This window comes from Aedes aegypti, chromosome 1 (assembly GCF_002204515.2).
Source record: "Aedes aegypti strain LVP_AGWG chromosome 1, AaegL5.0 Primary Assembly, whole genome shotgun sequence".
Taxonomy (NCBI): Eukaryota; Metazoa; Arthropoda; class Insecta; order Diptera; family Culicidae; genus Aedes; species Aedes aegypti.
In genome coordinates this window covers 286,051,308-286,075,758 of record NC_035107.1, presented here as the reverse complement: position 1 = coordinate 286,075,758, position 24,451 = coordinate 286,051,308, and the positions used below count along the sequence as shown (strand labels likewise).

The 24,451-nt window shown below is 40.2% G+C and overlaps 1 protein-coding gene across 10 annotated transcripts in view; it reads left to right on the top strand.

Annotated features, from left to right (window-relative positions):
* The window catches only part of LOC5565754 (RNA-binding protein Nova-1), a 208,418-nt gene that overhangs the window by 169,678 nt on the left and 14,289 nt on the right, over window positions 1–24,451 (top strand). For all 10 annotated transcript variants that reach the window (XM_021838081.1, XM_021838079.1, XM_021838077.1 and 7 more), the window contains 3 exons: window positions 10,781–10,984; window positions 11,771–12,411; window positions 12,830–13,334. In XM_021838081.1, coding sequence (XP_021693773.1) covers window positions 10,781–10,984; window positions 11,771–12,411; window positions 12,830–13,334 — 1,350 coding nt within the window. The remainder of the gene's footprint in view (window positions 1–10,780; window positions 10,985–11,770; window positions 12,412–12,829; window positions 13,335–24,451) is intronic.

Genomic DNA, 24,451 nt, shown 5'->3' with positions numbered 1-24,451 from the left:
TGTTAGCATTCTCTGTGAGACAAAAACGTTTCTGCTGTCTCCATATGTTTTCTCTAGAAAGCTGATTGTCCAGACAGCTGCTGTAATTGTCAGGAAATAGTGGAAAGGCAGTACAGCAGCTTCCATACATGTAGCTGGAGTAGGAAAACTGAGAAGTAGGCCAGACTCTGTTGTATAATGGAGAATAGTCAAAGCTCCTACATTGCTTTGGTAATTTCTAATCCATACAAGAATTTACTGATAACTATGCTGCAAGCAATATTGTAAAGAGATTTTCGGTTGTTTGATTTGTGCCTCTACCGTTTATTCCTTTAATTAGTCTTATTCTGCACTCCGTTTCCTTCTTTATTGAGTTGAAATGGGCATCGAAATTGAATTTTCTGTGAAATATGACACCGAGTATTCGCAGCCCTTTTTGTAGGGTATTTCACATTGTCCTATCCTTACTAAGGTACTCCATGGGTGATGTTTGAAAGTGCAGCAGTGTGTTACGGAACATTTTTCAGCAGCTATGGTGAATTCAACGTTTTCTGCTTATTTAGCGACTGCTCGAACGGCTGCTTGCAGTTTCATTCTAATTATTTTCGGACTTTTTCCAACGACAACTATTATTATGTCATCTGCACAAATATGAAAATGCCTTTCGGTAGTCTATCGAAGATAGAATTCATGACAATTGACAAGACGGAGCCTTGTGGCACCCCTGTCTCCTCTTGGGAATTTTTTGAACGCGTATTTCCTGTCAACACTTGAAAGATCTCTGGTGCAGAAATCCTTGAATAATGTTCTCATATTTCCGACGATATCCCAATCTACGAGCTGTCACAGAACTTGTGAGTTCCATACTTTGTTGTAAGCTTTCACGAGATCCAGAGCAGCAATCCACACGAAGGTTATTAGATAGAGCATCGCCAATTATTTTGGCAAACGAAGCAGAGTATGAACCCGCTCCTCTACCATTGAGAAATGCATGCTGCCTTTGATCAAGTTTATCTTGGAGTTCTAATGTTAGGTGCTTATTTTTGATGCGCGAAATCCATCAATTTGGAATGAGGCCCGTAGTCCAGACGTTGTTGAAACTTTCGAGAAGGGAACGCCCGGAAAGGTAGACGCTTGAATAACAAGTAGCTAAGTTCGTCAGGTCCTGCAGATTTGCCTTTGGTGGAGTCGAGGGCAAATAGCAGTTCTTAGGCGGTAAAAGGCATGATGTAATCGTGTTTGTTGGTATAACCGGGGATTACTACGTTTATACTCTGGTATTTGCTCTTTTTCTGGGTGGCCAAGAAATTCGGCGGGTATAGCGACTCTCACGGGGGCTTCCTTTACCGAGTGGTTAAAGTCCGCGGCTACAAAGCAAAGTCTGGGTTCGATTCCCGGTCGGTCCAGGATCTTTTCGTAATGGAAATTTCCTTGACTTCCCTGTACATAGAGTAACATCGTACCTGCCACACGATATACGAATGTGAAAATGGCAACTTTGGCAATGAAAGCTCTCAGTTTATAACTGTGGAAGTGCTCATAAGAACACTAAGCTGAGAAACAGGCTCTGTCCCAGTTGGGACGTAATGCCAAGAAGAAGAAGAGACTGCGATGAGAATTTTTGCGAAATACACTCCGATGCTGTTGGCTGAAAAGGCATGATCATTTGAAACGGTGTCGTTTTGTCGTATTGTGATTCCTAGTGATCTCCTTTTTCCGCTTAAAACATTAACCATCTACAAATTCTGGAGTCTCCTTGGGAGTTCGTTTTCGTCTGCGGAGGGCTTTTTTGGAAGCTTCGCTGCTGCTTTCGTTGCGTCATTCCACCAAAGTAGCGCTTCTATTCCTGGCTTACTGCTCGTCCTTGGAATGTTAGCCTTAGCAGCATCTAAGATTACCTCACCTAGCTGCTCAGGATCGAACACGAGTACTGGATTTATCGAGGTAAGTAAGTCATGCTCATAGGTCTCCCAGTTTGCTTCGTCGATTCGCCGTCTTGGTCGTCTGGTGATTTTTGATAAGACTTCGGCGCTTAGAATTTCGATTGGATGATGGTCACTGCCAATTGGATCTGTATGGATAGTCCACCTTGAAAATCAAAGTATTTCACGAGAAGCCATCGAAACGTCAATATAAGATTGGTACTGCAACGAGAAAATGTAGCACTTCTGTCGTTAAGCACTATTTGGTCGTTTTCTTCGGCAACTTGTAGTATAGAAAATAGAATTCGTTGAGGATTATGACAGAACCTTTCGAGAATTGCATTAAAATTCTGTTGAGAATTCTGACAAACTTCTTTGAAGAATCCTTCGACAGAAACCTGTCGAATCTTTTTTTTTCAGCATAATTCGACATAATCGGCGTGGATTGAAACAAAATCCTGTCGTGGATTTTAACAGAATTTGGTCGAAGATCCCGAAAGAATGCTGACGAGGTTTTTAACAGATTCTAGTCGAGTATTTCGACATAATACTTTCGAGATTCCGATAGAATCCCGCCGAAAATATCGTCAGCACCCTGTCGAGCGTCCCAAGACCAAGTATTACGGCACTATCCTTGCGAAGATTCGGATAGAATCCTAAATGACTAGAATACTAACAGAATTCTTTCGAGGATTCCCAAAAAATCTTGTCCGGAATTCCGGCAGAGTTTCGTTGAGAATTCAAAAATAATTCTATCAATAAATTAGACAGCATTCTGTTGCTGTTTGCGACAAAATCTAATCGAGAATGCCGATATAAGCCTATCGACGATTCACACAGAATCCCGTCGAAAATTTCGATAGAATCATATCTAGGATTTGGATACCATAATGTCGATGATGCGTATACAATCCTATCGAAGATTCGTACAGAATCCTATTGTAATTTTCGACATAATCCTGCAGAGGATTCCAAAAGAATCCTGTCGAATATTCCGACAGAGTTCTGTCGAGAAGAGAGAATTCTGTGAAGCGTATTCCAACAGAATCGAGAGGATTTCGTCAGAATCCTATCGAGAGGATTCCGAGAAAAATCTAACGAAAACAAAAAAAATTGAAAGAATCCTATCTAGGATTCCGATAGAATCATGTTAAAAATTTCAATAGAATTTTTCAAGGATTACTATCGAAGATTTCGACAACATTTTGTCATGATTTCTGTTGATGATTCCGACATAATCTTGCCTAAGATTCAGAAGGAATTTTGCCATAGATAGCGACAGAATGCTTCAGAGGATTCCGACAGAATCTTGTCGAGGAATTCTAACCGAATACTATCAGGAAATTCGACAAAATCTTATCAAGTATTCCAACAAAATTTTATATAAATTCTGTCACAGATTTCGATAGAATCCTGTTCAGGATTCCGACAAAAGATTTATGTCTTGAGCTTGAGCTTGAGCTTGATTGGCCGCCCGTGGTTGCTACTCCAGTATCGCCAGATCAGCTGCACTTACACAAGGAACCAACCGAATGACTGCTTGGGACTAACAGACATCCTCAGTGTATAAGTGCTGGTGATCTTCTAATTTTAGGCAAGAATGGCGCCTGCCACGTCAGAATGCAGACCAATGAGGGAAGGGGGAGGAATTGATGATGAATGATGATGAATTGAACTGGCTCCCACGTAAACCGTATATTCCACTGCATCTACGCCATTCCGACAAAAGATTTATGTCGATCAAAAACCAGGTCAGGATTTCAATCGCATATTGCTCCCGGCATACCCAAGTAACATTGGTAGCTGTATAACAGCTTATTAAGCTAAAATTCTGTTTATTCAGCCTCTTTTTAGCTGAATATACTGCTAACCCGCTAGCAATGTTACCTGGGTAGTTCTGTCAAGGATTGCAGCAGAATGCTTTCTAGAAATAAGATCCTAAAATGTTTAATGAAACTTTGATTTTATTTAATAATATGAAAGAGCATGTCCTTGCAACTACTTTAGCCATTTTTACCGCTCAAATAACAGCTATATCAGTTTTTCACCCATTAATGGAAACGAGAGTGGATTCCAAAAATGGGTAAAAAAAATCAGAGGGTTACCAATTCAGATTTTCGCAGAATCTTGTAACAAAATCGATTGGAATCCTGCCGAATATTGATATAATGTAGAACCTCCCGTAAGGTGCAAATAAAAATGGTACAAAAGTCAAAACTGAAAAAGCAGTTTTCTCTTTTAAAATAGATAAATCGAAGAAAATAGAAACACACAGCTCTTTTATTTACCAAATAAAACGGCTGTGTTTTTATTTTCTTGAATTTGTTGGTTTGAAAAGAGTTTTCAGTTTTGACTTTAGCAAAATTTTTACTTGGACCTTGAGATCCACCTGATTTATCAATGGTCGGCTAACATATTCATCCACTCTTTAAAGAAACACCCACGCACTTAGGAAAGTACATATACACAGTAAAAAAATAAACAAAATATACGCCCAAACACTACGTTCAATGACGGAATCATTGCCTGGTTTTGGTTTTCCTACACGGAACTTTCTAATGCCGTTAATTTGTTTTCTACATTTTCGCTGCCAATTTTTTTCACTGTGCCACCTACGGGAGCCGTACCGCACTAATATTGAACTTTGCCACGTTATAACGGCCCTAACCCTTTTTGCCTCCTGGGCAATAAGCCTGGCCTGGTAACAGTACGCGTACGTACCACTCAGAAAAAGGTGGTATGCGATGCGATAACCCACCAGAGCCAACGGCTGACTGCCACGTGAGATTTTTCCTTCGATCGATATCAGCGCCTTGGACGAAGGAGGGAAGAATCACGCACAGGACTTTTACACGCGAACGTCTAATAAGTCAACCGTTTTCCGCTTTCAGATTGATATCGTTGACACTACAATTAATAATCGAATTACCTACGATGATTTTGTTTGTTAAGGATTTAGTGGGTAATGAAGTCCTGAAGTCACTCAATTTTCTAATGTTTTATATTGGTTTAAGTCCAAAAAAACAATTCTTCTGTTATTGAGTTTATACCATGCTTCTAAATTTTAACTCAGATTTTGGTTGAATTATGTTTTCCGTGTACCTTCCGAAACGTCAGATAGAAACAATCGAAGTGAACGTCAAAGAGGATCAAAAGTGTCAAGATTGAAATTTCATTTTATTTTTTAAATTGTAGTTCTGAATAATTGCCAACGTAGTTGCAAGAACACTCTCTATCGTGTTATTAAATAAAAACAAGTTCTCATCAAAAATTTTAAGATCCTTTTGGTGTCAGTAGGGATGTTGCTTCTTCAATTAATCGATAAATAATGAAAAATTTGACATTTTTTGATGCCATTAGAAACAAACAGCCCAAATCTACTGCCCTCAGTCAAATCAGTCAGTGAGTGTAAATTCGATTCGCGAAGACAGTAGTGGTTTACCGTCATCGCACCATTTAGCGTGTGAGAGCGCACGGTTAAAAATATAATTTCCTCTTTAGCACCTTTCGCACGCAGCCCCTTTTCTTTCTTACCGGTGATTAAATTTTCAGACTAAACTTCAGCGTGACATTTGAAAAAGTCTTATGCGGCTTAAATGGAGTCGAACTTTGAACGTTCATTAGGGGGTTCGAAGACGAGGCACTAATATCGCTGATCGAGAATACAATTGCGAAATTTCTTTGATTTCACATCGAAGATTGACACTTGGATCCACTTGAAAAGTTGTTCCAGCACTGCGCTCAGCCGCGACCAAATTATGTCAACACACCCGACGAATGTTTAGGTTATGGTGCTTCGCGAGCCTCTCGCTTCCAGCGCACTTCCTCTTCTCGTTTACGATTTGTTGAATCGTAAAAACCAAAACAGAACGTTTGTTTTGGGCGAATTAAAAACCGACGGATTAATTACTGCTGGCGAGCCGATCCAATTTCATTCGCATCCTACAATAGATAGGTGGAATGGATCGAGTTGTATAACTTCGCACCGCATCCCACACACAACGCCACCATATGTCACACCCCTGCAGATCCTAACTTCATCAGGGTTGGCTTTTATCACAACCAAAGTAGGCGATGCGCGAAAATTGCTCGATTCCGAGATTTGTTTACGCAAATCAAAAAACTCTCGATCTTGGCCTGGTAACTCTCCATCCAAACATCGAAGCGAAGTTTTTCGCTCAGCTGAATGTCAGGGTCTTCAGGTTTCCGAAATTGGAGAAAACGCCCACCCCTGAGGGGGACCTAACGACTATCGGCTAAGAAAACGTGTAAATGGTCCGGTTTTCGTGTCGCACGCGACGACATATTGTGCTGAGTGGGCAAAGTAATTCACCGCATGCTTGGATTTCGAGTGCTGCGGCTCTATGAATGACAAACAACATTAATATTGGTAGCACGCGGAAGCATTGACGTGCTGCTGGAAGGGTAGGGATGCCCCCGAATTGTCCCTACTTTTCGCTGCTGCGGAAGACGCCCATGGCCGAGAGATGAGTTTACCTAAACTTGTATGAATGACCGATGAGCTGTTGTAAACACATCACAGTCAGTGGGAGTATTCAAATTTCGCCTACTACAACTCACTTCCATTTGACATGGTTTTGGTTTTCATAACCCGTTCCTTATGGACGTTCGGTACTCACGAAACCGTTCATTGGATCCGATTTCACTTTCGTATGACAAAAGAAGGGGCGTCTCGAGGCGTTTATTGATGGCTTAACAAATGGCCTACTGAGTACGGAGAGTTTGATATTGTCATTACACTTTGACATTTTTTTTTCGTCTTTATTAACGAGATTTTTAGCCCTGGGCTAAAAACAAACGGCTTTACTTCCTTCCGAAGGAAGTCGTCACTGAAATTTTTAGCGACAAATGATCATTTTTGTTCTAAAGCGGTGTTAGTCGTAGTCCTACGCCCAATCTGACGCGTGACTAGTTCTACACTCAGGAAACACCATCCATTCGTTTCATGTGTCTAAAACATGATTTTTAGCAAAAGAGTTAAACAAATGATTTTCATTTGCGTAACACATACATTTTGGAACGCTTTACAGATTGGAACTTTATAACAGTTAACCGAGACTTTTTCGTTTATACTTTTCCCACATCCGACGGATTTCCATCAGTTGCGTAAGCGATGACGACATTCTCAGCACATTTCGGACCTGTACGTCGCGCTGCGAATCGAAGAACCATTTACAGTTAAGCACCATATGGTGCGCGGTGGACTTTTGCCGAGACGACGTTACAAGCATTAAGCTGCGACGTAACGGTCACCCCAAACAAATATCTGAACTCACTCTGGTAGAGATTGTCGCAACAAATTTCCATTTGCGCAGCCCGATCCCAACAAATATGCGTTGTCTTTCGAAGTCCAGTCACGTTTTTGCGCACCGTAACCGCCACCGCACAAAATTCCTTCTGCTTCTGTGTGTAGTTGTTCTATTCGTCGAACCTGACCGTCGTCGTCACCTATCGATTACTTGTTCATTCGATTGTTTGTACCGCCGAGTGGATGGACGACGCGAACCCAGGGAGGTCATTTCCATTTAGATAGTTATGGCAACCAGCTGGTTAGGTTGTGACAGCGGCGTCCGGTACCGAGCGTAATTCGGTCAAATCAATCGATCGACGTAGGCGGAATTGAGATTTTGTAGGTTAACTGATGGAAATTTTACTTTATATACAAATCTGACTGACAAATTCAATAGAATGTTTTTAATGAGATTCTAAGGAATATTTCAGAGATATCTTGAAGAAATGCTGTATTCCAAACAAAAATCTTCAGTTTTAGGGACTATATATATAAGAGCAAAAAAATTACAACAGGGCATATAGTGAAGCAACGGCAACAAGCGAATGGAAAGCGAAGCAGGCGGCCATGTGAATTTATGGAGGGTTGAGCCATTTCTATACTTCCTTATTCAGTTTCTTCGAGAAATCAAATTGATTCGATTTCGATTCGATTTCGATTCGATTTCGATTTGATTTCGATTCGATTTCGATTCGATTTCGATTCGATTTCGATTCGATTTCGATTCGATTTCGATTCGATTTCGATTCGATTTCGATTCGATTTCGATTCGATTCGATTCGATTTCGATTCGATTTCGATTCGATTTCGATTCGATTTCGATTCGATTTCGATTCGATTTCGATTCGATTTCGATTCGATTTCGATTCGATTTCGATTCGATTTCGATTCGATTTCGATTCGATTTCGATTCGATTTCGATTCGATTTCGATTCGATTTCGATTCGATTTCGATTCGATTTCGATTCGATTTCGATTCGATTTCGATTCGATTTCGATTCGATTTCGATTCGATTTCGATTCGATTTCGATTCGATTTCGATTCGATTTCGATTCGATTTCGATTCGATTTCGATTCGATTTCGATTCGATTTCGATTCGATTTCGATTCGATTTCGATTCGATTTCGATTCGATTTCGATTCGATTTCGATTCGATTTCGATTCGATTTCGATTCGATTTCGATTCGATTTCGATTCGATTTCGATTCGATTTCGATTCGATTTCGATTCGATTTCGATTCGATTTCGATTCGATTTCGATTCGATTTCGATTCGATTCGATTCGATTTCGATTCGATTTCGATTCGATTTCGATTCGATTTCGATTCGATTTCGATTCGATTTCGATTCGATTTCGATTCGATTTCGATTCGATTTCGATTCGATTTCGATTCGATTTCGATTCGATTTCGATTCGATTTCGATTCGATTTCGATTCGATTTCGATTCGATTTCGATTCGATTTCGATTCGATTTCGATTCGATTTCGATTCGATTTCGATTCGATTTCGATTCGATTCGATTCGATTTCGATTCGATTTCGATTCGATTTCGATTCGATTTCGATTCGATTTCGATTCGATTTCGATTCGATTTCGATTCGATTTCGATTCGATTTCGATTCGATTTCGATTCGATTTCGATTCGATTTCGATTCGATTTCGATTCGATTTCGATTCGATTTCGATTCGATTTCGATTCGATTTCGATTCGATTTCGATTCGATTTCGATTCGATTTCGATTCGATTTCGATTCGATTTCGATTCGATTTCGATTCGATTTCGATTCGATTTCGATTCGATTTCGATTCGATTTCGATTCGATTTCGATTCGATTTCGATTCGATTTCGATTCGATTTCGATTCGATTCGATTCGATTCGATTTCGATTCGATTTCGATTCGATTTCGATTCGATTTCGATTCGATTTGATCCTTGATTGGTTCGATTCGATTTCGGTTCGATTCGATTTCGATTCAATTTCGATTCGATTTCGATTCGATTTCGATTCGATTTCGATTCGATTTCGATTCGATTTCGATTCGATTTCGATTCGATTTCGATTCACTTTTGATTTTGGTTCGATTCGATTTCGATTCGATTTCGGTTCGATTCGATTTCGATTCAATTTCGATTCGATTTCGATTCGATTTCGATTCGATTTCGATTCGATTTCGATTCGATTTCGATTCGATTTCGATTCACTTTTGATTTTGGTTCGATTCGATTTCGATTCGATTTCGGTTCGATTCGATTTCGATTCAATTTCGATTCGATTTCGATTCGATTTCGATTCGATTTCGATTCGATTTCGATTCGATTTCGATTCACTTTTGATTTTGGTTCGATTCGATTTCGATTCGATTTCGGTTCGATTCGATTTCGATTCAATTTCGATTCGATTTCGATTCGATTTCGATTCGATTTCGATTCGATTTCGATTCGATTTCGATTCGATTTCGATTCGATTTCGATTCGATTTCGATTCGATTTCGATTCGATTTCGATTCGATTTCGATTCGATTTCGATTCGATTTCGATTCGATTTCGATTCGATTTCGATTCGATTTCGATTCGATTTCGATTCGATTTCGATTCGATTTCGATTCGATTTCGATTCGATTTCGATTCGATTTCGATTCGATTTCGATTCGATTTCGATTCGATTTCGATTCGATTTCGATTCGATTTCGATTCGATTTCGATTCGATTTCGATTCGATTTCGATTCGATTTCGATTCGATTTCGATTCGATTTCGATTCGATTTCGATTCGATTTCGATTCGATTTCGATTTCGATTCGATTTCGATTCGATTTCGATTCGATTACGATTCCATTCCTTAAATTCCTTCTTCCTTCCTTATTAGAGGAAGGTTCCAAGTTTCTGAAAGGAAGCTTCCAAGCTTCTGAGAGGAAGCATCCAAGCTTCTGAGAGGAGGCTTTCAAGCTTCTGAGAGGAAGCTTCCAAGCTTCTGAGAGGAGGCTGCCAAGCTTCTGAGAGGAAGCATCCAAGCTTCTAGGCTTCTGAGAGGAAGCTTCCAAGCTTCTGAGAGAAGGCTTCCAGCTTCTGAGAGAAGGCTTCCAAGCTTCTGAAAGGAAGCTTCCAAGCTTCTGAAAGGAAGCTTCCAAGCTTCTGAAAGGAAGCTTCCAAGCTTCTGAGAAGAAGCTTCCAAGCTTCTGAGAGGAAGCTTTCATGCTTCTGAGAGGAAGCTCCCAAGCTTCTGAGAGGAAGCTTCCAATCTTGTGAAATGAAGCTTCCAAGCTTTTGAAATGAAGCTTCCAAGCTTCTGAAATGAAGCTTCTAAGCTTTTGAAATGTAGCTTCCATGCTTCTCAGAGTGAAGCTTCCAAGCTTATGAGAAGAAGCTTCCAAGCTTCTGAGAGGAAGCCTCCAAGCTTCTGAGAGCAAGCCTCCAAGCTTGAGAGAGGAAGCTTCATTATGATGGTTTTATGATAGACATTAAACTGTGATAAATTAACATTGCTATTACTGAATGAATCACATTACATTTTAAGTATTTCCTGAAAAAATCTAACCCTTTCCAATTCTCTTCTCTCATTTCCAGCAACGGGAACGACCAACACAACCACTACCACCAATGGCGGCAGTGTGGCCGGCGTCCCCGGCGGCGACAACTTCCACTTCAAGACGCTGGTCCCGTCGGTCGCGGCCGGAGCCATCATCGGCAAGGGCGGCGAAACGATTGCCTCGCTCCAGAAGGATGCCGGCGCCCGAGTGAAGATGTCCAAGGCACATGACTTCTACCCAGGTAAGCGAAGCCGAATCCATTGTTCTAGTGGTTAGCGAAAATTATGCGGCTCGAGACGTTAATTCAGTGGTAATTAAGATCCCCGAAAACTCTACAAGTCAATTACTGCCCCCACTTTTTTCTGTTTTTGATTAACTCTTTCCATGTTTCGTTATTAATGGAATCTGAATTAAAAATCCGCGATTCCCGATTCTCCGAATTACAAACAATCGATGCTAACCACCTTCACTACTACTGCTACTACCAAACTACCACTACTACTACTACTACCTCCACCGAATCACAATTTGCTCAATCGAAATTCGGTCATACAATCGCGTTTTGCATTTTCGACAGAGATCAAAAGCATATCAATCAATCAATCAATCGACCCAACCATCCGCAAGCGTAGCATTCATTTTGATGTCCACATTTCGATCCATTGTTATATCTGTTTTTTCGTTTTTTTTTCTCAATTTTGGGTTTTTGTTGCTAATCAACGGAAACTGTAATCCGGTCATTTTTTTATCGCAGTGTTTTACAAACTATTTTGTCGTCCATCGCTGATCAAATCAACAACTTCGATTTCCTTTCCCGTTCGGAGATGCCGACAGTAGGCTTCGGTTTCCGAGCGGAGCCGAAGCTCGCCGTCGGTTTTCCGACCAGTGTTTTCAATCAACGTCATGCTCTCTGTCTCTATTACTTTCTCTCTTTCTCTCTGTCTATCAGCATCTGTATAAAGTTTCGCATTCTCAGCTCACCGAATATCTCTTTTTTTCTCTCTCTCATTTACTTCTCATCCTCAAGGAACATCCGAACGAGTCTGTCTCATTAGCGGCACAGTCGATGGTATATTGACTGTGCTCGATTTTATCATTGATAAGATTCGCGAGAAGCCCGACATGACCAAAGCTCTGACGGATGCGGACGCCAAACAGGCGGCCGACCGTGACAAGCAGGTCAAGGTGCTAGTGCCCAACTCGACGGCCGGCATGATCATCGGCAAGGCCGGTGCCTACATCAAACAGATCAAGGAGGAATCGGGCTCCTACGTGCAAATCTCGCAGAAACCGAAAGAGCTCACCCTCCAGGAGCGGTGCATTACCATCATCGGCGAGAAGGAGAACAATAAGATCGCATGCAAGATGATCCTGCAGAAGATTGTCGAAGATCCCTCATCCGGCTCATGCTTGAACGTATCATATGCAGACATCAACGGACCGGTGGCCAATTTCAACCCCACTGGTTCGCCATTTGCCGCCTCACAGAATCCCACTTTCAGCTCCAGTACCGCATCATTAAACTCCGCACTGGGCGGCGCACTGCCCGGGGCTTCCGCGGCCGGTTTACTGGTCAACGGCACCGGACTGAATCTGTCATTAAATCTAGGTGCACCTTCACCACAAACTAATCCTACAGTTACCACACAATTGCTTGAACATATTAAGGTAGAAGTTTCATTTCGATAATTTTTATATATTCTTCTCTCTTTTCCGTTTGTTTTTATTTCCCTCTCTCTATCTATAAATATCTGTCACATCTTTCCAAAGCGATAGTTTTCTTTTGTGTTCACGAGGCATCCCCCAAAAATATATATACATTACAGAATAAAAGATCTCGCTTTATCCCGCTCTCACAATGAACCATGAAACAAAAGAAGACAATTCCTACCCTGCTCTGAAGCGTTTTTGCGACCCGAAGCTCTCAAAAACCCTTCAGCTCTCTCTATATCTGGATTTCTCTTTCTCTCAGCTACCAACCGAAAGCAACCGACAGCGGCCAGCCAATCCCTTCTAATGCGTTTCTCTTTCATTCTCGTTTTTCTTCCGATTCTCTCTCTCTGTTTCACACCTCTTTCGCTCACAGGGTGCCATGAGACAGTCCGGTTACTCCGACACGGCTACCACTGAAGTCCACGCAGCGCTGGCAGTTCTGGCCAAATACGGTGTGCTGGGCATCGGCGTCGGGCTTCAAAATGGAACCCACACGACGCCACTGAGCTTCCTGGGTGTGCCCGAGCTGCAGCAGACGACGGCAGCGGCGGCAGCAGCCACGGCCGCTACAGGCGTGTACGGCGCCGTCGGCCAACTGAATCTGGATTCGTACTTGCACGGTGCCGGCACCGCGACGCCCCGTACCTCGATCGAACGCTACGACGCTACCTTTGATCCGTTCCGGCATCCGGGCACGCAGGCGGCCACTCCGATCTCGATCAACAACAATGCCTTCGGACTGACCAGCGCTACGGCGCTGAATGCGGCGGCCGCGCAAACGCTGGGATCGCTCAGCAAGAGCCCCACGCCAGCCGAGATGACCACCAGCAAGGAGAAGAACGTCGAAATCCCCGAAGTGATCGTCGGCGCCATTCTAGGTAAGTCCGCGCTCTCACGCACGGTTACTTCGACTTTCATTCAAAGACACTCGCCGTCGTTGACTAACCAAATCCAAAAGCGCGCCATTATCGCCGGTCACCATTTGAACTACTAACCCATAGTTTTGCAATCATAACAACCGCAGTAAGCAATAGAACCGAGTTTTCTCGACCGTCGATGTTCACACTTCTTACACATCAAGTTCCGCATTTCAAGTCATCTCTGGAGGTCAGTCGTACCAAGGTTACAACCAATCAGATCACAGAACATCATATGCGCGCGTTGTCATGATCATCAGTCGCCGCATTATCATCATCAGCATCATCATTTTATCGATATGGCAAAGCGAAGCCGCCTTCTCCTACGACGACATCACTGCATGCCCTTTTCATACCTCAATCGGAACTGATCTGAATTAGAACTTCGGGACTTGGGGCATCTGCAGGAGGGTACAGAACGCATTGCGAGTTACAAAAAATATGTAACTCGCCATACGGTTTGTAACTCTGTCGAAGATGGCTTTAGTTCTGCTGAAAGACTCAGCTTGCAATAGCGCCTGGATGTAGCTTAAAGGTTTCTTAATGAACATCAAAACGAAACCGATGTTGAGATTTTTTGAACATACCTAGTAAACACACGATCGTTTATGATGGGGTATAACAGTTCAAATGTGGAGGTGATATACGTATATTTTACATACAGTCTAATAATGCGTTGCCTCCACATTTATACTCTCATATGCTATCATATATACTTTTGTGTTTACTGAGTAGTTATCCATTATGTAATGCGACAGAGATGCCATACTTGACCGGAGAATAATGATCGATCAACTGTCGAAATAATCGATGGATCTTTCAATCTCTACCCGAATTTGAACCCAATAGTTAGATTCATGCGATTTCTATTCTATTATTTTTCGAATTTTTACTTGAATGCGAGATAAATTTCGACTCAAATCCCGAGACAAATTTCTTCTCGATTCTTAAGGCTAAGTAGCCCGTCATTCGTTTTTGCAGCAATGATGACTTTTCAGCTTGCATTTCAAAGTGATAAAACTCAGCCTTGATAGTTTATATCGACTTGAAAAAGCATCACTGTACGCGACAACATGCATGAAGTATGCTGATACTTTTTCAGGTGTGTCAGTGCAAAACCAACTGATTTCCTTTGATTAGAAATCGTGAGATGAATTAGCAACAATCATCAACGACGCGTACAAATTTCAATGACGGCCTACTTCGCCTTAAGGCAGATTTCTAATGTAATCCTGGAAATGATATTCACTCTTGTCCTAAGACGTGGTTTCTACTCGAACTTCGATAATAATTTGCATTCGACCCCCGTGAGGGATTTCTGCTCGAATCCGTAGGCGAGATTTCGACCAGAATCTCGAGACGGACTTCTCAAGGCGGATACATTCCCAAACAGACAGTTTTCTATTCGAATTCCGAGTTGGATAGACGTATTTCTGTTCCAATACCAAGATGGATTTCTACTCGTATCTCGAGGCGGGACTTTATTCCAATCTGAGATATATTCTTCTTGATTCCTGAGGCTGGATTGTACTTGGATTACTGAAAGAACTTTTCTCGAATTTTAAAGAACTTCATTTCCAGTCCTCCATGTTCCTCACAGTTGCTAAAATGTTATGGCGCATAACTTAGAATGCCGTAAAAAGTGTACAGCGATCTGTCAAACCTGGATCCCACGTGTATTATCAAGGGATTAAATGTAGTACTGGAAGTGATACCTATACGCCCGACTACTGTCTTTTTTATCTTTGGCTGCAAGGATTTGAAAAGGACTCCACCGTTGATCAAATGCGACAAATTTAACAAAAATGTTTACGGAAACCTTCCATAATTGGTCGGTGTTCAGACAGACCGGACTAGACGATATGTTGGTCTTGCAAAGATTAGTCAAGGACTCCATCAATTCTGATTTTTCCGATGCTATTTTGATACAGTTGGTTCATCAAACAGATAAGTTACATTATTACAGCAAATAATGCCAATATTTTGTTATTCCGAACGCTTGGGGTACGTTTTCCTGAAATCATTAAAAAAAACACTTTGTTCAGTTTGTCTGAACACCGACCAATTGTTGTAAGAAATCCAACTCTTCATATGTAATCATATTTCAGCTTAAGCCTCGCGATTGAGTTCTACTCAAATCCCTGAATAAATTTACACTCATGAATTATAACGAAAATCTATTTAGAATCGCAGCAGGCTGTGCGCGCGGGCGGCTGTATTTTGAATACTATGTCACGTCCGCGTCATTTTAAATTCGGCTAGTGAAAAAGCGGAACGGCTGGGGGTGCTATGCCACCTAGCGAATATTATAAACAGACAAAAACGCCTTGTGAAGTGATAATAGTGGATTTAGTTGAAAGATATAAGCCTCAACATAATTGAACATTATCAGCGTGTCAGAATCGGTTGTGTGTTGTGCTACAGTATGGCCCATAAAAAATGCGAAAATTGTTTGAACGTGAATAAAGCATCCACAAGCGTTATTTTCATTGTTTTTGATAGTGAATGTAATTTCTGATTATTGTAGTATATTCTGACACCACTTCGCTATCCAGGACAATTTTTGTCATATATTTCTTACTGTCCTATATAATGTAATGAAGCAAATAAGTTCAAAGGTTTTGTCCGCCCAAAGCTAGAAGCAGCGTCTGATTGTCGTATACTCTGGTCTTAAACTTTCCACCTTCAAAAATCACACTTTATTGTTGAAAATTTTAGTTTGTTTGGTATCAGAGGATGGAGGAGTTCTTAGAAAACGTGTTTTTCATGATCACAATAAAATATTTTGCCAGGATCATAGTTTTGAGGGCATTTGCGTTTTATAGGTTTGATATGCCTTTATTTTTTGTTAAAATTGAATAAAAAATAAATACGGATTCCTATAACAGATTTTCGAGGATGAAATTTGTTCCTTCAGTTAGAGACAACTTATATCAATATTAGCTCATAGGTTTTGAGCAAAACCGAGCCGCTTATCACACTTATATGAAGGTTCAATCAATGCTCTCCAAAATGAGCCGTTTTTTCGAAAATATGTTTAAGTCTCCAATTACCCAGGTATGAACCAATTCTATCGTTTGATATGGGCGTATGCTGGAGAAAAGGCCTGTGAAGAATCTCACGCCATCGTTGATGTTTTAGAAGCTTTCATCACACAGATATTGAACTCTACGTCCGCATGATAAAATTTGAAGGTATGCTTCCAATTCCTCTCTGGTAAAGCGAAAGTAACAGATAAAAATCATGTCCAAAGCGAAAAACTGAGTCTAAATAGATTAAACCAGGGTTTCTCAACCGGTGGTCCGCGGACCCCTAGGGGGCCGCGACAACCTTTCAGGGGGTCCGCGAAGCCATTGAGGAATAAGTGTCGTTTTTCTTGATTGATGAATAAATGGAAAACATCTCATACTAAATTTGTTTCAAGAAAGCATTTGATACAATATTATTGATACAATATTATTGAAATAAAGGGAAACTTACGTATTCTCGGCAGTCTAAGCCGATGCCGCGCTTCTTTTGTAATATTCTCGCTGATGTCCGTGTTTGTCTGTTTACAATTATGTATTGCTCAATCCTCTATCGATTCATACCGACAGACTTGTCAAAATGCTTTTAGAAACGTTTTTACAACGCTGCGAACATCTCTTGTCAGTGTGACCATTGTCGGCAGCCTCATTCTCTTCGGCAACTTTCCCATAAAAACTGCTCCAAATCAGTAGCATTTTGAGGGATGTTCAATTTAATTTATGGCATCTCTGACGATATTGTTTGTTCAGTCTCGTAAATCTCGTCAGCGGGAAGCAGGCAGAACAAAGAATCATCTGAATGTTTTCATTGATGTGTTTTGATAGAAAAATACTGTGCCGAAGCCGTAAGTCTCCCTAACTGATTTTTCCTTTTATAGCAACGCAAATAATTTTGATATCATTCTATTAATAAAAAATACACACAATGATTAATTAATCTGGACGCAGTCGTTATAATTCTATTCCTTAAACGTTGCTCAATGTTTCAGCAGTGTGAGCTTGAAAGTGAAACTGGGATCGTTTCTAGAGGATTTTTTTGAAATATTCGCAGCTTAATCCTTATCAGATATGATTTTGCAAGTTTACTGGTGAGATCTTCGAAAAGTTCCTCTGTTATCGGCAGGAATAAAAAAATTCTTTCACAGTAGTGATCATTGGTAGATTTCTGCGACATTACTTGATGGATATATGACAAGGTTTTCAGAGGGTTCTTGGAGAAATTTTTACGAATTCACCTCACGGCTGATAAGTTACTCCTGAGAAGCCAATCATAGACTTCCATAAGGTGAAGATGAATCGAAGTCAAACCTCAAATTTTCACCAGCACAAGTCTGGAGAACTGAACACCTGTTTGAGCTGAAAACTTAATCGATTGGTCATCACCTTAAACGGTTTTCCAGATTTGTGCTCTTGAAAAATTGAGGTTTGGCTTCGATTCATCTTCACCTTAAAATATCAATAGATACCATGTTTAGCGAGGACTTTTTGAATTTCTGATTGAGTCCTTGAGTAAATCTTGTGAAACTTTCCGTACAATCTTGTGAATCTCGAGACAATCTGCAATGAACTCCTGTGATTATCTCGTTACTTATTCCCGGCTCTTTTGATTTATTTTGGCATGAGATTTTTTGGAGATTTCTTGAAGGCTACAGGGCTCATATTTTTCAACGAGTCATAATTGTTATTCCATTCCCGCATTCTCACAACACGCATTATTTTAACGTTCATGGAAGGTAATGAGACACGATAAAGAAATAGAACACACGATATCCTCTGTTCGGTGCCGAGCACTGTGTGTCACCACATGTAACATTCGCTTACCAATTTTAAGCAAAACATAAATCTCTCGAATGGCTCGATATCGTTGTCGTCTTGAATGCTCTCTCGTCACGTACCATGAGAGAGAATGAATACCAACATTCATAGAGTTCTCCGAATGCGATGTGTCACGAGCTGTTATTATTCATGAACTGTTCCACTCTCCGAATATGGATCGATCGGCTTATTCTGATCAAAATCCAAACTGTGGTTGGTTCACAAAAAAAAACTGAGTTTTTAAGTTCAAAATCTTCCCCAATTTGTTACACGTCCCAATCTCCGTAATCAAAAAATGCACAAATCTTTACATTTTTTTTACGTTTACGTTTTTTTTTTTTGTACTCCTGCCAAGTGACAAGTTGACAAGTATTTATGTCTGACAAATCATTTTGAGATCTTTGAGAGGTTTGCATGAACATAGATTTCAAAAGCATCCATTTTTGGGGGTCCGCAGGTTGTTTGTAGAACTTCAAAGGGGGCCGCAGCTTCAAAAAGGTTGAGAACCACTGGAGTAAACAATACAACTAATGAATAATATTTATGTTTCATTCACATTTTTTATGTAAAAACTATTATAAAATATGATATGACGATTTTCGCATTTTTTATGGGCCATACTGTATTGCAGCTCCCAATTGTTTTGCTATTAATTTGTTGGTTTTATACCACCAGTAGGAAAGTTTGAAGTCCTCGCCATCCGCATTCAGTGACATGCTAAATGTTTCCATAGCAAAATTTATCAAAAAAAGCGTAGTAGGGTTTGATTATTTGTGTACGTTGCTTTCTCCTGCGGGACCAGCAACAAAAAAACCAGCTGAGTTGAATTAATAGTGTTTATAGTGAAGTGAACATAATATGGCGATGTAGTTCACCATAATACAATTCAGTGAGATCGTTCTGAACTATTAAACTTTGAAACCACTAAATACGTGCTAGTGTCGAAAATCTAATTTTCGATTCGGGAACTCATTTTATATATCAATTTGATATCTAGGTGTTTTCATGCGGGGCTTACTATGATGAAAATGACCTTAGGATGTGTGTGTATGAAGAGCCATTCTTGAAATTGAGCTAAAATTGTCTCAATCTATGAAGACATCAATGTTTGTCAATAAATAGCTGCAAACAAATTTCTTCCATAAAAGCACTGCCGGTCAGTGGGAGGCCGATTGTATACGCACACATATAAACCATGACAAAAGTCTACTTGAATTCAGAGATATATTTCTTATTTAATCTCGAGAATTCTATATGAATCCTAGAGAAACTCCCGCTCAAATCACGACACAAATTTCTTCTCGATTCTTAATACGAATATCTAATCGAATCCTGAGAATATTATTTATTCTAATTTTGGGACGGGATTTACAATCGAACTTTGATTATGATTTTTGAACAACGTCAACTTGACTGAAAATGGTCGTATTGTTTTCTAATTTCCTTGAAGAGCGAAAGAAACTGAATTTTGCCGTGAAAAAAATGAGCTGTTGGATTTCGAAGTAACAGTCACATAATGGAATGGAAATAAATTCACATTGAAATTTGAGCAGCAAACTTAAGCACACATTCAGCTCAAGATTCGGTTAATAATTCTTTTCAGGATTCTAGACTACATCTCCAAATTCGAATAGACTCTTGTCATGGGTTTTGAGTTTAAATTCTTCTAGAGATTTGAATAGATTAGAATTAATTAGAACTCAATTGCGGGATTTGAGCAAAAATCTGTATCGGGAATAGGGCAGAAATCTTTTTCGAGATTCGAGTAGCAAATTGTCTTGGCAATCAAGTAAATTTAGATCTCTGAAACAAGTAGATTTTGATCTGCAAAATCTAGAAGAAATTTTTGACGAAATTCCAGTAGAAATCATACTAGCAGAAACCAGTCTCAGGAGTCAACTCTCGTGGTTCGAATAGATCCAAAATGATCAATCTCGGAATTAAAGTTGAAATCCGTCTCAGATTGTATTTCGGATTGGAATAGAAATTTCCTAAGTATTTGTGAAAACATCCGTCTCATACCTCGAGTAGAAATCCATTTTAGTATTCTAATAATAACCGCCTTTATCAATGTTTAACCAAAATCCAAGCTACTGTTGGATCCTTTTAACTTTGCGAAGTCTGTTCAATTTCAGTGTTCTTCGGAATCATCTATGGAAGTTTCTCCTGGAATTCCTCCGAGAGTTTTTTTTTTTAAACTTCCGTGAGCCACCTAGGAATTCCTCCGAAAATTTTCTTCCTGAGATTCCGGACATTCCACAAAATCTCCTGTAGAAGTTCATCTGGCCGTTGCACTAAGTGTTCTTCCGGGAGTTCCTACATGAGTTTTTCTGTAAGTTGCTTTAGAATTTCCTCCGGAAGTTCCCTTAGGAGTTCTTCCGGTAGTTCCTTCGAAAGTTCCTGTTCTCCCACAAGAGTTTTTGTAGACGTTCCTGAAGCAGCTCATCCTAAAACCCCCATAGGAAAACCCGCTCTAGAAGCTTCTTCGTATGTTCCTGTAAAAGTTTTTCCGAAAGTTCCTCTGATTTCTTCCAGAAGATTCACTAGGAGTTTCTCTCCGAAAGTTCTCTTTGGATTTCATCTAGTGAACTCTCCTGGAAGTTGCTGTAAAGTTTGTCCCGAAACGTCCCCTGGAATCTCTAGGAATACGTCCAGAAGTTTCTTCGGAACATTTTTACAACGAAATACCCAGGAAGTTATCCAGTAGTTCCTACGGAAGTAAGTTCCACTGAGATTTTCTCCGGAAATTTCCACTAGGAGTTCTTCCGAAATTTGCCCTGTAAGCTCCTGTAGGAGTTCCTCCAGAATTTCCTGTAGAAGTTTCCCTTAAAGTTTCTCCGGACGTTGCCCTAGGAGTTCTTCCGGAAATTCTCCTGGCTGATCTCCCGGAAGTTTTTTTAGAGTTCTTCTGAAAACTCCTCTAGAATTTCTTCCAGAAGTTCCTTCGGAAGTTCCTATACGAGTTCCTCCAAAAGTTTCTCCAGTTCTGGACTTTTTCTGGAAGCGTCTTCAGGGTGTCTTTTGGAAGCTCGTCATGGAATTCTTTCGGAAGTTTGCTTAATAGTTCCTCCGCAAATTTCCCAAAAGTCACTCCGGAAGTTCCACTAAAAGTTCTGGAAGTTTCTCCTGGAATTCCTTCGGAAGCATCTGTAGGAGTTCCTCCAGAAGTTACAATAAAATTCTTATGGTAGTTCCTCTAGCAGTTTCACTAGAAGTTTTTTTTCCTGAAATATCTTAGAAAGCTTCTCTATCTCTATCTTAGAAAGCTTCCTCCAGAAGTTCTTCGAGAAGTTTTTCCGAAAGTTCTGCAAGGAGCTCTTCCCAAATCTCCGCAAGATTTCCTTGGAGTTCTTTCAAAAGCTAACCCAGAACCCTATAGAATAACCCAAAAGTTCCTCGAAGAGTTTCTGTCGAAGGATTTCTGCTCTAAAATTTACTGTAGATGTTTCTCTAAAGATTTGTTTGGAAATTCCTCAAGGAGTTCCTCCAGAGGTTCACCCAGCATTTTCTCTACAAATTTTCCTGAACGGTCCGGATTTCTGCATGAAGTTTCCTATAGAAATTGTTACTGGACTTCCTACAAAAACGTCAGCATGATTTCGTAATTATATGATATATTGTAAAGTTTACAGCAGTTCCTCCGGGCTTTAGAGAATACTTCAGAATTACCTTAATGGTTTCTCCTAGGAATTTCTACCTAGTATTCCTGGATAAATTTAGGAATAGTTCCCTGAAGAGCTTCTGGAGCATTTATCTAAAGGAATTTCTAACGTCATGCCCTGAAATACCCTAGAATGGTTCACAGAGTAAATTCAAAAAGAATTCCCAAAGGAGTTTCTGGAGAAAATCACAGAAAAAATCGTGGAAGTTAAATAGTTCCTAGAGAAGTTTCCCAGAGATTAACTACAATAATTATTAGAATGGTCCTGGAATGTTATATTCCCGAGGCAATTTTTGGAAGAATTCTCGGAGCAATATCTTAAAGAATCTGTGGAAGAAATTCTCAGAGAAATTACCGGAGCATGTAGTTACTTTGGACGTTCCGGAGTAATCCCAGGAAGAATTCCCGAAGTTTCATGATTCCTAGAATAATTCATGAAGGAATTCTCTGATGATTTTTTGTGCTATAACTCCCAAATATCAAAGTAATGTTTCCTGAAGAAATCGCTGATTAATTCGCGGAGAAATTTTAAGATGATTCCCTGGAGAAAGCCCGGAGTAGTTCTAGGAAAAATCCCCAAAGGAGTTCCTGAGGAAATTCTCGCAGGAATTCCTGGAGAAATTGTAAGACTGCCTAGCAAAATACAATCAAACCTCCATGAGTCGATTTTGAAGGGACCATCGTCTCATGGAAATATCGAGACATGGAACAGGTATTCATTGGAAAGCTGTTTGAGGGGACCATCATAGTAACCATGATTTTTTGAAATTAGTATGGTTCCATGAGTCGATATCGAGTAACGGAACATCGACTCATGGAGGGGTGACTGTACGCTAAAAAACAAGAAAAAAAAACACTTCGATGACGTGTCGAAACGAACCCGTCTGCTATCGGCTTCTCCAAGCACTGCCCAGTAAAACGCGCGAAAAACAAAAAAAGCATTTCGATGACGCGCCGAAAGCAATCGCTTGCTTTGAGCTTCTTGAAGCACTGCCTAGCAAAACACGCACAAAAAAATACTCTAATGACGTGTCGAAACCAACCCCCTGAAGACAGTGTTAGTTCTTGAAGCCAGCTGCATCTGCGTGACGCTAGTGCTGAGTAAACAAATTTAGGCATTGCTCTCATCAAACCCCGCGCGGTAGCCCCAAATGTCGCATGAGAAAAAAATAATATAATAAAATATGGCGCCTAAATGTAAATGTAAAATGTAAATGTCGCATTCTAAAACGAGTGTGTTTTGTCCTTAACTCAGTATTGGCCTTTTCACATGACTTTTCAAATCAGCTGATCCGGAAGCTCTTTGACAGTTCTTCTATGAAAATGACAGGCCCGTGTTAGCACCGGCCCTCCACCGATGTAAACAAATGCATAGACGGACCTGTCACATGGAAAGGCTTATATTTGGACGAGCTGTCAAATCAGCCTTTTTTGACTTCACTCCAGTTGCTCGTAGATGACAGCCATTTCAGTCATTTGGTCGGAACGAACCCGCTTGCTTTGAACTTCTTCAAGCACTGCCTAGCAAAACAAGCGAAAAAGTAAAAAAAAAAATCCGTCTTACGATTAGAGTAGGAATTGGTCTCGGGATTCGAGTGAAAATCGATCTCTAAAGGTTAGATCAGGTCCGTCGCACTCGGGCTCAGATTGGGTACCACTTCTAGTACTGCATTCGGTCCCTCGGTAGTGCAAAAGGTACCCAAGTTTGACACATCGCAGTACACTTTTCACGGCATTCTAGATTACCTTATGAGCCATAAAATTTTGGGCATTTGCAAGGGACATGAAGGTCTTTAATTTGTCTTTGGTTAGATTCCAGGCATTTGAGTAGATTCGTCTCGGAACTGGAGTAGGAAATTTGTAGAAATCTGTCTAAGGAGGATTCGAGTAGAAATATATCACAGATTTCAAGCAGCAATAGGTATCGTAATTTGTCTCGGGAGTAGAATCCCGTTTTAGGATTCGAGAAGAAACCGGTTTCGGAATTTGAGTGGAAGTACTTCTTAGAATTTCAGTAGAAATTTATCTCAGGATTCAATTAAAAATCCGTCTTAGGATTGGAGTAGACATCCGTATCGATATTTGAGTAAAACCCCATCATTCGAAAAGCGGTCCTTTGTTTTGCTCACTTAACAATTTTAAGAACGTCTGCTGCAGCTGTCTACAATGTCGTGCAGCGATACTGAAATTAATTTTTCCAGGAGTATTGTGAAGGAATGTCTGCAGCAACTTTTGATATTGGATGAATTAAAAAACTACTTTTATCAGGGCTCTTTGCGGATATTTTTGTGAATTCTAAGTGTTTCTTTAAAAATCCCCCAAAAAACTTTAGTAAAACTTTTCAAATTGAATACATTTTTGAACACATTTAACAGCGTAAATTTAGTAAGTAAAAAAAAACGAATAAAGTACAGTAGTATTTGATTCTAACTTGTACTAGACTTGATTAGGATTTAGTGTTAGATAGCAATATCTTCTACATTTGAATCTATTTTCACGTCTATATTTTGCTATAACTTTGAATTGAATTAATGGAATATAGAACTTCACTATCACATCCTCATTGTATCTCTAAC